The sequence below is a fragment of the Pelodiscus sinensis genome, chromosome 28 (assembly GCF_049634645.1).
Source record: "Pelodiscus sinensis isolate JC-2024 chromosome 28, ASM4963464v1, whole genome shotgun sequence".
Classification (NCBI taxonomy): Eukaryota; Metazoa; Chordata; order Testudines; family Trionychidae; genus Pelodiscus; species Pelodiscus sinensis.
In genome coordinates, this window is record NC_134738.1 from 11,913,515 (window position 1) to 11,925,840 (window position 12,326).

Consider the following 12,326-nt stretch of genomic DNA (forward strand, 5'->3'; position numbering starts at 1 on the left):
GCTATTAGCCGCGATGGGTAGAAATGGTGTCCCTAGCCTCTGTTCTGTTCATTCCCTCTGGGGCCATCTAGCCTTGGCCACTGTCAGCAGACAGGATACTGGGCTAGATGAACCTTTGGTCTGACCCAGTGCAGTCACTTATGTATGAAGGTGTTTCGGGGTTACGTGGAAAAATGGAAATCTGGGGGTTTGTTTTTTAAAATAAGCCAAGTTCACATGGAATCACAGCACAAACCTGGGAGAGTGGAAACGACAGTCACGCCCAGTATTATGTGGCTGGAATTTTTGTCTGGAGATGCCGCTCTCCAGCTCTAGGAAGTTGCCGGCGAATTGACAGACCTACTGGAAGATTAGCTCGGTGGACGGCAATAACTAATGAACTTATGCAAAATGATCCCATTTCATCTGAACACACTGGTGTGGCGTCCCCCAAATTCCACTGTGACACGCCCAGGCTCTTTACAGAAAAGGATATCCAATGGAGAGATCGTTGAGAAGCTGCAGTGTCTTGGAGGTGATTGGTTCGCATCGACCCCAATACTTCAAGTTGGTGATGCTACAGGAAAGGAGAAGAACAACAGGTCAGAGGGACGGTTTGACTCTCCTTTCTTGCAAGGTAGAACTGTCCATCAAACGTCACCCAATTCCATCTCCACCCTCCAAAAAAGTCACAGACATCACAAGCCACAAAATATTGGTATAAAATTACTGTACTTACATTTGGTTGACTAGAAAATTATCCTTCAGATAATCTTCACTACTTGGGTCCCAAGCTACACTGGCCCATACCCAGGCCCTTGGAATTCTGTGGCACTCCAGGGCTGATTTCTGCAGCAAGGGTAAGAGAATTCTGCGGCAGTGACAACATGCAGACTATGCAACTCTGCACCTGCACCATCCACTGTCAGCTGCAGAATTCTAGTAGCCCTTGCTTCTTCCAGGAGAGCCATGTAACCCCCTGTGGATGGGCAAGAGTGGACAGGCACCTCGTACACCAAGGCAAAAAAGGAATGCAGGAGGAGTGCAGGAAGCCGATGGCCATGTGCATCCAGGCGCACGGCACTGGGCTTCAGCCTTGGAGGTATGGAAGGGGTTCAGAGTCTAACGGGGACGGCCAGAAAGACAGGAGAAAACCCCGCTGACGTGTTCAATCCAGAGGAAGCTCCTAAGCAACAGGCCACGAGGGGGCAGTCTAGTGAAGTGGAAGAGGTTTAAGATCGGTACTGGCGCTATTTTGAACTGCCTACTGCTATTTGTAGTCCCCTCCCCACTGTGGTCTCTAGGCTCGTGATTAGCAATAACGACGTGGCGATGTACGATAACGGAGATTGCCCCTTGTAACGATGATGGCAGAAGCCCAATTAAGGGGGCACTGAAAAGAGGATCCATTATCCTGGTGTAGCTGCAGGGGATTCCATTTGTGTGTCTCCATGACGCAGTAAAATACATAAATCCTGGATGCTGTACAGGACCTAAACCTCTGGCCACGGCCTATAATGCCCTCCAATAGCCAGAGGCTCCCCTCTCAGTCTGAACAACACTCTCTTATAGTGAGGTTGTCCCAGTTACTCCTGGCATCCCTGATGCCTGCAAGCAGAACTACTTACATTTTCCCTATGAAGACGCTCAGGACCATGGTCTCGTCACTCAATCCCAGGACCTCGGAGAGACGGCGGTACAGCTGGAGGGGAAAGAGCAACACAAAAGTTAACAAGAAGTCAATGGAATTAGTGGCATTTTTGCTGGAAGAAGGTAGGACTCTACTGGGGACGCAGCCTGAATTTAAAAATAGCTAATTCGTTTCCCCGAACACTAGGGTCTCCAAGCAGTTAAGCAGGGAGAACGTTTGATCCCCAGCCTACTTTTATGAAATGGCCTGATAGCTCTTCATTTTCTTCCCTGCTGCACTTAGCCAGAGAAGGTTCCTGCCCTGAGGCACTCGCATTCTTACTCAGACCCCTACTCTACATGGGGTAACAGGTTAACAAAAGCAGAACATGTTGTTGACCTGTAAGATTTTCATCCTCTTTTTCATTCCAGACAAGTTCATCCCCAGCTGGGCTCTCAGCAGCTAGAGATGCTATATACAAAATCGGGGCATTCGTTTTCTCTCTGAAGACGCAGCCCCATAGCTCTGACACTAACACAGCTATGAGCAGAGTGCAACAAACGCCCCACCTCATATCCCTGGGATCTGACATGCTCCCAAGCCCCCTGCAGCTCCAGAAGCAAGAGTGTCTCACTGGGGCTTTAACCCACGTCCCTGGCCAATTGGGAATTATGGGTTATCAGAATGACAGAAAATTTTTAGAAAGAAGATGGGACAGTTTCTCTCAACTCTCTTTAAGAACCAAGTACCCCAATGTTAACATCCAGTGTACGCTGAGAGGGGGGACATAGCAGGAAAACTGAGAGGGGCCCTTTTTCATTAACCCTCCCTTGTCTTCAAAAACTGCCCTCTTTGGCAGCCAACACGTCACATTTCACCTCAGTGCCAAGTCTAGAGGATCTTCAGAATGTCTAGGAAACAATCCAGTAAGTTTTAACTAAACGTCAGAACCACACCCCAGCCCTAACACCTCTGAGGTACTGATATAGCTCCCATTCTCCTAAGCACTGTGAGGCACTCAGCTCCTAATGCATTTTTCCCCTTTGACACTCCTGTGAACTAGGGCAAGGCTATTATCTACCATTATTTAGATGGGAAACTGAGGCATGGCAAAGTTAAGTGACTTGCCCAAGGTCACACCGGAAGCCTGTGATGGAACAGAGATATGAACCCAGGTCCTCCAAGACCTAGAGTAGTGCCCTAATCAGACATCTTAATGAAAAGCAGTGCCAAAGTGTACTGCTGAAGCTGTAAGTGTAAAACGGGGTATGTGGAAAGCAGGAGGGATGGGAGCTTCTGATAAGCTCTTATAACACAAGAGCAAATTAAGATCTAGCAGCTCATATGCCAAAAGAAGTGAAGGCATTACCGGAGCCAGCAATGCCTCAAGGCTGCAGGGGAGAAGGAATTACCTTGGAGGATTTCTGCACCTGATCTCCAATATAGATCTTTCGGAACTGCTCAAAGAAGCTCAGCATGGCAAGCTCCAGTTTCTCGTTCCCAGCCTGTGCCAGGCGAGAGTCTGTCAGGTTCATCAACTGCAATACCCTGAAAGGAGGGAAAGAAGAAGAAGTGACAGATCTATCAACAGCTCCAGGAGGACAAGAAATACCAGCCTGGCTGAACACTGAGAAGGGAGCGCAGAAGAGTGGTATCAGGCAGGTGGTATAATTTCCAAGCTGCGTATGGCTGAGAATAGGGATGTAAGCGGCTAGTCAACTACCCAGTAAGCCTAGGCTTATCAGGTAGTTGAGTCACTGCTCCACTAGTCGCTCCGCCCCACCCCCCCCCGCTGCCTCTGTATCAGAGGAAGCGGGGGGGGGGGGGGGGGGCGGGAGGGAGAGCTGGCTTAAAAGTTGGTTCCCCCTAGAATCATCTCCCCAGGGGGGCAGGGGAGGTAGAGGCACAGTGGGGAACCTGGGGCGAGCGGGGACCCAACCGGTTCCTGCTTGCTCCCGTTCCAACTGCCATGCTTCTGCGTTTGACGTGTAGCAGCAGTCGGAACCGGGGCGAGCAGGGACTGCTTGAGTCCCTACTTGCCCCGGGTTCCCCACTACTCTTCTGCCTTTTTAAATGCAGTAAGAGCTGTGGGCGGCACTTGCTACATTTAAAAGGCAGAGGTGCAGCAAGGATGGCAAGTCCCCCACCTCACCCCTTATCGACTATTTGATTAGCTGATTAATCGAAATTTAACATCCCTAGTTTACATGACCAACTTTGATAAAGTCTCAGATTAATTAAGTCCTCTTTCTCCTGCTTGATCCCAGAGAAGCAGTATTAGGCTTATGTTCTACATGGCATTTTGCTTATCTTAGGATTGTTTAAGAGCCATGCACTGCATATTAATTACCCATACCACACAAATCAGCAATTATGATTACAGTTCTGGCTACAAAAAATGTACAAGTGCCTCCCTGTGTAAGAATTCCATCTGCTGTAGGAAACTGGGGTATTCACAAGATATGTACTATCAAAGCCATTTTGGTTCGTATAAAAAAACCTCTCATCCCCAAAAAGAACCAAGACACACCGGGTTCTACTCTGCAGCGGATGTTTAAACAAGTAGGAAAAATTCCACTCTCACATACTCTCCCCTTTGATTATTTAGATCCCTTGCCAAACAGATAGAGACATTCAGGTTTAAACAGATCCCAACAGACATTTGCTCAGTGAGTCTAGCCGGTGCTATCAATGTCTTTGTGCACGAGGGCCGATTCCATCCAGTTATTTATAGTGAGAGTAAGAAAAGAGGGATGGGAGAACATCCTCTAGAGAATTACTACCCCACAGCCACAAGAACGGGACAGTGCTTAGTGTAGCTAGAAAGCATCCAGCATGCCTACCGACAAACCAGCTCGCCGTCCATGGCATCCTGCTCATCTGTGCTGGCGAACGAAACCCTGCCACCGATCACTGACCCGATGATATAGACAAGCCACGTCAGACGCCCTGAAGCCAACAGATGACATCAGAAACAAACACTTGACAGGCAACATGGTAGTGAGAGAAAGGGATTCTTTGGGTTTTTCTCCAGCAAAGCCAAGGCTCATGAAGAAAGCTTAAAAGAGCTTATTTTATTCTACCGATCAAGAAGCTACAGTTACGTCAGTACCAGCTGAACCTCTCTAGTCCAGCACTCTCTGGTTTGGCAACATCCATGGTCTGGCATGATTTTAGTTAGCTGGGTGTCCACTTATCATGGGTGTGGCTGAGTTTCCTGTAGTCCCATAAAGTTTGTCTACAGCCACCAGGCCTGCTCTCAGTGTTCTGTGCTGTTATTTAGCTCTAATTTACCCCGAAATGTCTTCTAAGAGCCCAGTAAGTAGTAGAAGTGTTGGTGATGTTGCTAGACAACATCCATTTTCCGTGGTTCAGAAAATTCTTTGGCTCGGCACTGGTCAGGTGTTGGGAGGTGAAGAACTAGTCGACTATCCGATAAGCAAATGGACAGTCTTCTAGTCACTTCCCCTCCCTTGCTTCCTCTATTAAATAGAGGCAGCAAGGGTGGGGGAAGAACAGGAGGGTATGTCAAAGCAGCAGCGCCACATGGAGTCCTGGGTCAGCTGCTCCTTGCGGCGCTGCCACTTTGAATGCCACGGGGAGCCCGGTGTCAGGCTCCTCGAAGCATTTCAAAGCAGCAGCACCTCGTGGAGCCCGGAATCAGCTGAGTCCCTAGCTGACCCCAGGCGCCGCACAGGGATGCTGCTTTAAAATGCTGCGAGGAGCCGGATGCTGGGAGCACTACACTTGAAAGGCAGAGGCACTCTATTGACTAATCGAATAGTCAATACAAAAATGTATCGACTATTCGATTAGTCAATTACCCTCTATTTAACATCCTTAGTCAGGTGCCAAAGGTGCTGGACTAGAGAGGTTCAACCTGTATTACTTGATTCTCCATTTAGTGGAAGATAGGCCACAGTTCTGATCCTGGAAATTGTACCTATTTGCTTCAGAGCATCGTTTCTAGCTGCAGTGTGCTGTCCTCATAAGATCACCCTCACCCCATGACATTCCTTTAATACAAGACCATGTTCTGTAGGCTTCTGGAAACATTGCATATGTGCAAAGAGGAGTACTCATCCTCTGAAAGCACACAAGGCTGGTATGACAGACACACTCAAGTCCTCACCATCTGAAGTTTCACAGGTTGAACCTCCGTGGTCCAGGACTCTCTGGTCCAGCAACATCAGAGGTCCATCAGGGAAAAGGAGTTAAAGTAAAAACCTGGCCCTCTAACTGAAACCATAACACCCCTATAAAACAGGCTGAATATGTCCAAGCCCCTTGCTCATTTTCACAAGAGAATAACTGTAGGAGTGGGTCTCTCTGGACAGGATTCGATGGGGGAAGCAGGTTTCTGGAACTGTAGTTTTTTGAAAGGGGCAAATTGACCAGGGCTCCCTGGCCACTGCTCTTGGACTGCACTCACCTTCCTGCACGGCGATGTCCATGGGGCTGGCAGTGGCGCTCTGTAGCAGCTCCTGGTAAGTCTGGGCTGACTGGTCAAAGAGCTGCACCAGGAGAGCACAGGTCTTTTCGTACTCACACCGGCCAATGGTGGACAGCTGATCTAACTGCTGTTGCACAAGGCCGGTGTCGTCTAGTGGATCTTCCAAACCATCTCTGCGTGGGCAGAAAACAGCATTATAAATGAAGCTTAGTATTCGTGCTAGCCTGACCCTCAACAAGCTTATTTCCCCCATGGAAGACACTTCTCCTAGGCACACGGCTATTTTAAAACCTGATCATCTGAATCTTTGCCTCTGGTAGCTCTCATGATGGAGCACTGCACAGACTGATGGAATACAACCGAGTGTTCATCACTAGTGTCCTCTTGTTTTATGGGCACAGGACTAATAGAGCTGAAAGGGCCATCACAGGTTTATGACAATATTTGCCCAGGGTTTTAAACAAAGCACTTTACGTGTTTAAGAAATACCAAGTATTATGGCATCTGGTTGTCGTCGTGCTTTAGTGTTTCCCATCTTTCATATTTTGGTTTTCTTCCATCCAATAAATTAACTCTAATTAAAATACACTGCAAATATAAAAGGATGACACATCCCTCCTGAGACATTTCACTGACAAAGCAAAACATCCTAAGACTGGACTCAATACTACGCATCTAATTCCAAAAACTAGGGATGTGAAAGGTTACTGGTTCCAGTTAACCAGTGGGGACTGGAGCAGCTCCTCGCCATGCTGTGGGCAGGGGGTTGCTCCAGCCCCACAGGGCCAGCTGTGGACAGGGGCGTTTTAGCCCAGCCAGGCTGGAGCAGCCCCCTGCCTGCCTCCCCTTAATCAGTGAGCCGGTTAAACGCTACATTTAATTGCTTAATCAATTAAATAGGATTTGACATCCCGACCAAAGACCCTTGCAAGATTTTCCCTTATGTGCTGTAGGCACTGAAGTAGAAATGCTTGTGCCTTTTCAGGCTTCCCTTACCTCAGTATGATGTGCACAGACTCCAGCCTGGAAGTGATGTATGCTTTCGTGACTTCTGGAGTGTATGTTTCTAGCATATGCGGCTCTGTGGCTTTAACATATGGCACAGATGCTGCCAGCCGCTGCCACAGGCTTAGGAGATAATGTACGCTGTTTGGTGCAAACTCCCAGTGCTGCAGGTACCAAGACAGAGAAAGCAAAGGAAGCCAGTGAGTTTAGGATCTTGCAGAATGTTACGTTTGTCTTGAACCGTCTGCCAGTAGGAGAGCATCTTAGATTGTCAGGGGCTTATCCAGGATGCTTTAATGCTCCGTTTTCCTCGGCAGCGCTGAATTTAAATCAGCCCCTGAATTCCAAGAGTGCCTAAAGGAAGAAAATTGTTCAGCAAAGGAGCCAGGGATAGGCCAAAATAAGCTTGCATGAGATGGAGCTGAGCTGAAGCCTTCAGGCCCCAGTGCAGGTCTGAAAATACCTGCTTGTAGGGTTGGCCCTCCCTCAACCCGAACAGCCTTGCTTCTTTCTCTCCTCATTCTTCTGAGCATGGTAGTGCAGCGAGGAAACCATGCCCTAGTACTGTGACAACACAGGCAGAGCAAAAGTCAGCCCCTGCTGAGCTCCATCTCTCTTAGGGCTTGCTATGCACGGGCTCTCTAGAGCTGTCCCTTCAGTGCTCTTCACATGCCACAGCTCAGGGGAAGTCCCAAGAGAAGGGCTGTCAAACTCTGCCGCACTAGACTTTCAATGCTGGAGACCTGGCGTAAAACGGGGTTTCTTTTTTTAAACCATTTGGGCAGCCTGGTCCAACCCTGCTGCTGGGCTCCTGCATGAGAACACGAGACCCTCCATCTGTCCTGAAGGGAAGTGACACAGCGGCACAGCAACATGCAGAATTACTGACATTTACATTACAAACGGCAATATTGCAACACACTTCTGGTTTGATGAAGCACCCATAATGCAATTTAGTCCCTCACCTGGGGCCAGGCATACACAGCTTGCCTGCTTTTTAATATCTTAAACTGTTTTATTCAGTTCTCTTGGAACTATCAAACACACCCAATCCTCACTCAAGCTGTAAAATTCAACTGCTCCTATTTGCCTCCACTAAACCCCTTCATTTACAAGCCATCTCAACAACATTGCATATTGCTAAAAGCTACATACACTCCAATGGTCTACAAATCAAAGCTGCCAGTGTGCAGTAGTTTCCATGGAAGAATTTTTAAAATGTCATTTTATTGTGTACAGAGATGTAGTTGTATGCTGCACAACAGCGGAAAGGACTGCACGATACTGATTGAATCACCCTCTACACTACATTTTAATGAAGGGTTGATGCACTACGCTAAAAGAGCCATGAATCAGCCACTGCTACTGACGGAACAAGGAAAAACTCCAGGGCTGTAATTACAACCCTCCCCTCAAGTACTTTGCAGCCAAGGTTCATAGTATGATCAATACTGACTCTGCCATTACAAAGCCTGAGTGGATGCCGCAGCCTCGTTGCTACTGGGCCTGACAAATGGGCATAGCTCCTGCAAAGAAGGGGGACTCCTCCATTGTGAGAGGTTCCAATAAGGCCAAATGTCAGGAATTCCCACCTGCAGACTGGTCACGGTGAAGTTGGCAATGAGTCGGATGACCTCAGGGTAGTTTTCCACCTTCACCAGCTCTCCCAGTTGATAGTTGCTTTTCAATCGTGCCAGCAATCTGCAGAACTCATGGTAATTGTTCGGGTCTGACAGACTCTGGGGAGGAAGAGAACCAACAGTATGTCAAATAGTAAGCCAGGTAGCACTGTCTAGTGGTCTATCAGCACACAGAGATGGGAGTTAGGAGACCTGGGTTTTATTCCCAACTCTGCCAGGCCATGTCTACACTAGGAAATTATTTCAAATTTACTAAATGTGACTTCTGGTCTCCTGATTTAACAAATTCGAACTTGCACATCCTCACCACAGGGAAGCATCGAAATGAGTCTGAGGCATCGCGTCTACCTTAACAGAACCTACTTCGAACTCAGAGCCCCACAAAGCACTCTGGGGAGCTGCAGGAGGCCTCCTGGAGGCCAATTAGTTTGTATTAGTAGCACCGGAGTGTTATTTCGGACTTACGAGTTCTAAATTAGTGTTATTCTTCATGAAAAGCAGGAGAACAGAGTTCAAATTCCGCAGCCCCTCATTTTGGAATAATGGGTTTGGTAGTGTGGACGCACCACTTACAAATTCGAATGGGGGGGGGGGCAGAGGGGTTATTTTAGATTAAGGTCCTAGTGTGGACCAGGCCCTACTGATTTGCTTCATGATTTGGCAAATTATTTCATCATTCCATGCCTCAGATCCCCATTTCTAAAACAAGGGGTAGTGCTTGCCCACCTCTACTTCCTTGGATATCCTTACATGGACTGTGTTGTGTAAGTGTAAAGTATGATCCCTCAAAGCCACACAGTATAGATGACCCAGCTGAAATGCACCCTATCATTGGCAGGTCTTGGAACGTACCTAAAACATTAGTCTGGACCATATATAATTCACAGTGGCAAACTACACAAGGTGTAAACAACTAGGCTCAAGTATCACTCTTGAAAATCTCCTTTCAACACAGATAATCAGTGATATTTAAGAACTTTTGATTGGGAGTGCAAGACTGAAGAACAGTAGGTAAAGATGACAGACATCATCTTAGTCTTTCTTTCTTGCTCAGTGCAAGATTGTTTCTGTAAACACATTTTCAGCATTTTTGTCCAATTAAACTCTTACTTCTCTATTCAATAGTGGGGTAAACTCCAACACCATTAGTCTCCCAAGCCTTAATGGGAGTCAGAGCTGTTCCATATATTTCATTCCACTTTGATACATATCACACTAAACAATTCGCTTCCATCTCTGGGGTTTACACTTTTTAAACCTTCACCTCTGACTGTTTATTCTCTCCTTTACCTTTTAGTTTCCCACTTAAATGAACTATACACATTGAGTTCATTAAACATTTTAGTTCTTCTCTGATGTTTTGTCACCTTCCTCTACATTTACCTCGTCATGAAGGGCCCAGGACAGAAGAGTAGTGTAGGGAAGCAAATGTAGCAAATGCAATAAATTGTAGAAATAATACTGTTAAGAAATACCTGGCTTGCCCTATGCTCACCTGTGGGTTTTCCAGTATCCGTTTAACACCATCAACGAGATGAGACAGGAACTTTGCTCTCTCTGCATTATTAAAAAGGGATCTGCGGACAGACGCTATCTGGACTAAACAGGACAAGACCTAAAAGGAAGCAAAAGGAACAAAATGGAAAGGGCTTCATTCCAACTGAAGGGAATGGTCTGAGTTGTTTGCCCTTTCCAGAGGTAGTAGTTCATTTAAGTATTCTCTTTACTCCTTAGCAATCAAACTCAGCTGCTATAGTTCAAAGTGTGGTTTACAACCTGAAAAACCACCTCTAAATGTTCTCCCCATGAAAAGAGAAAACCAGGAGAAATCCAGTGGAAACAAGCAGCAGGGAGTAAGACACTAGCAGCATGGGGATCGCCTCTCCAGCTTCATGGCTTAATGAATAACCAGTTTAGGAAGGCCCTTCAAGCCTTAAACTCCATGACTATATTACAGTCTCCACGCCTTGGCCATGTGGTGACAGAAATAAAGGATTTCCCCAAACGGTGAAAGCAAAAGTGCAGGTTGTGCTCTCACCTCACTACGGTCATCTGTCGTTGTGCACAACAAAGGAGGACTTGACCAATACGGGTGGTGGGAGGAAACCCTGCCAGCCTCTCCACAGAAGAGAGTTTAATAGGTCTAGGGCAGGCATGTCAAACAGGCCTCTGGCGGCCGCATGGATGAACGTTTTGTGTGGCCCGCCACTACCTTTTTATTAAAGAATAAAGTGCGGCCCGCTGGCCGCTCGGAGCACGTGGCTGAGTGCAGATCGCAGCCGGCCAATTGGCCGTTCTGCGCACGGCACCACAGTGACTGCTCCCAGCTGGCCAGGCTGCTCTGCGCTCCAGCACATGCTCATGGCCGGCCGGCCGCTCTGCACAGGCATCAAGCGCCTGCTCACAGCTGGCCGCTGTGCTCACGCTGCCCCAGCGCCTGAGGAAGAAATGTGTGGGTCGGCGGTGGCTTCGGGACCCAGGCATTAGGTTGAGGGGCGGAGGGGGGAGAGCTGGGAGTGCCTGACTCTGGGGGGGGGGGGAGAGACACTAGGTGTGGGGGATCTGGGGGATGCCTGGCTCTGGGGGAGGGTGGAGGCATTAGGTTGGGGGGCCTGGCTCTGGGGGGAGGCATTGGGTTAGAGGGGTGTGTGTGCCTAGCTCTGGGGGAGGGATGAGGCATTCGGTTAGAGCGGTGGGGGGGCGGCTCTGGGGGAGCGGAGGGGGATTGGGTTAGAACAGGGGTATGGGAGTGCCTGGCTCTGGGGGAGAGGACGGGGATATTTTGTTAACATTTTATTTATTCCCAAATAAAAATCACAAAATGTATATTAATTTTATATCAATAAATACATATTTTTTTGCAATTGCACGAATATTATGTTTATGCAAAATCTCAAACTTACAAAGCATCTGAAATTTTCACAGAAGCCTGTTCTATTTGATTAACCACGGTCTATACTTGTTTTGATTTCAACAAAACAAGTTATGTATCATCTAAAAAAAATTAAAAAGTACTTTCAATTTACATTTAAATTAAAAATTATTTTATATGGGCAAACAACAATTTTACACATCAAATTATTGTATTGTATTAAAACAAGACCTGGAAAATTATAAAATATATTTAAAACATAATCTATAATAATAAATAATTACGACTTTCCAATAGAAGTACATTTTCTTTGGTGGCCCTGAAAGCTATCAGCTTTCGTTTGTGCAGCCCTCAGTAGGTTTCAAGTTTGACATGCCTGGTCCAGGGTCAGAGAAGGAAGAATGGCAAGGTGCACATTTGTTTACATTAGAGTGCTCCCGTCTCAACCACTATTACGTTTAAGCCGAAGGTAGATTCCAAAGATGGAGTTATGCAAGTGAATCCATTGCCACACTGCTGAATGGGATTATGAACACTGCAAGCAAATTAATTATAGACTCTCCGCACTAAGAGAAGCCCCGGTTTGCCAACCTGTCATAGAACTACCTGTTCTGCTGTTAACGCTCCTCTGGTTCTTGCTACCTCGCACTTAATGATCAAAGCTCAGAGCAATTACTTGTGTAAGGGTACATCTACACAGCAATGTTATTTCAAAATAACTTAGCCTGCGTCTACACAGCAGGCAGT

The 12,326-nt window shown here is 47.1% G+C and overlaps 1 protein-coding gene across 1 annotated transcript in view; it reads right to left on the minus strand.

The window, feature by feature from the left end:
• Positions 1-12,326, minus strand: part of XPO7 (exportin 7) — an 86,460-nt gene that overhangs the window by 16,058 nt on the left and 58,076 nt on the right. Inside the window, exons 9-16 of the mRNA XM_014579740.3 lie at positions 10,203-10,322; positions 8,660-8,806; positions 7,059-7,231; positions 6,042-6,235; positions 4,453-4,558; positions 3,022-3,157; positions 1,608-1,681; positions 476-556 (exon numbers count right to left, since the gene is read on the minus strand). Of these exons, the coding sequence (XP_014435226.1) occupies positions 476-556; positions 1,608-1,681; positions 3,022-3,157; positions 4,453-4,558; positions 6,042-6,235; positions 7,059-7,231; positions 8,660-8,806; positions 10,203-10,322 (1,031 nt within the window). The remainder of the gene's footprint in view (positions 1-475; positions 557-1,607; positions 1,682-3,021; positions 3,158-4,452; positions 4,559-6,041; positions 6,236-7,058; positions 7,232-8,659; positions 8,807-10,202; positions 10,323-12,326) is intronic.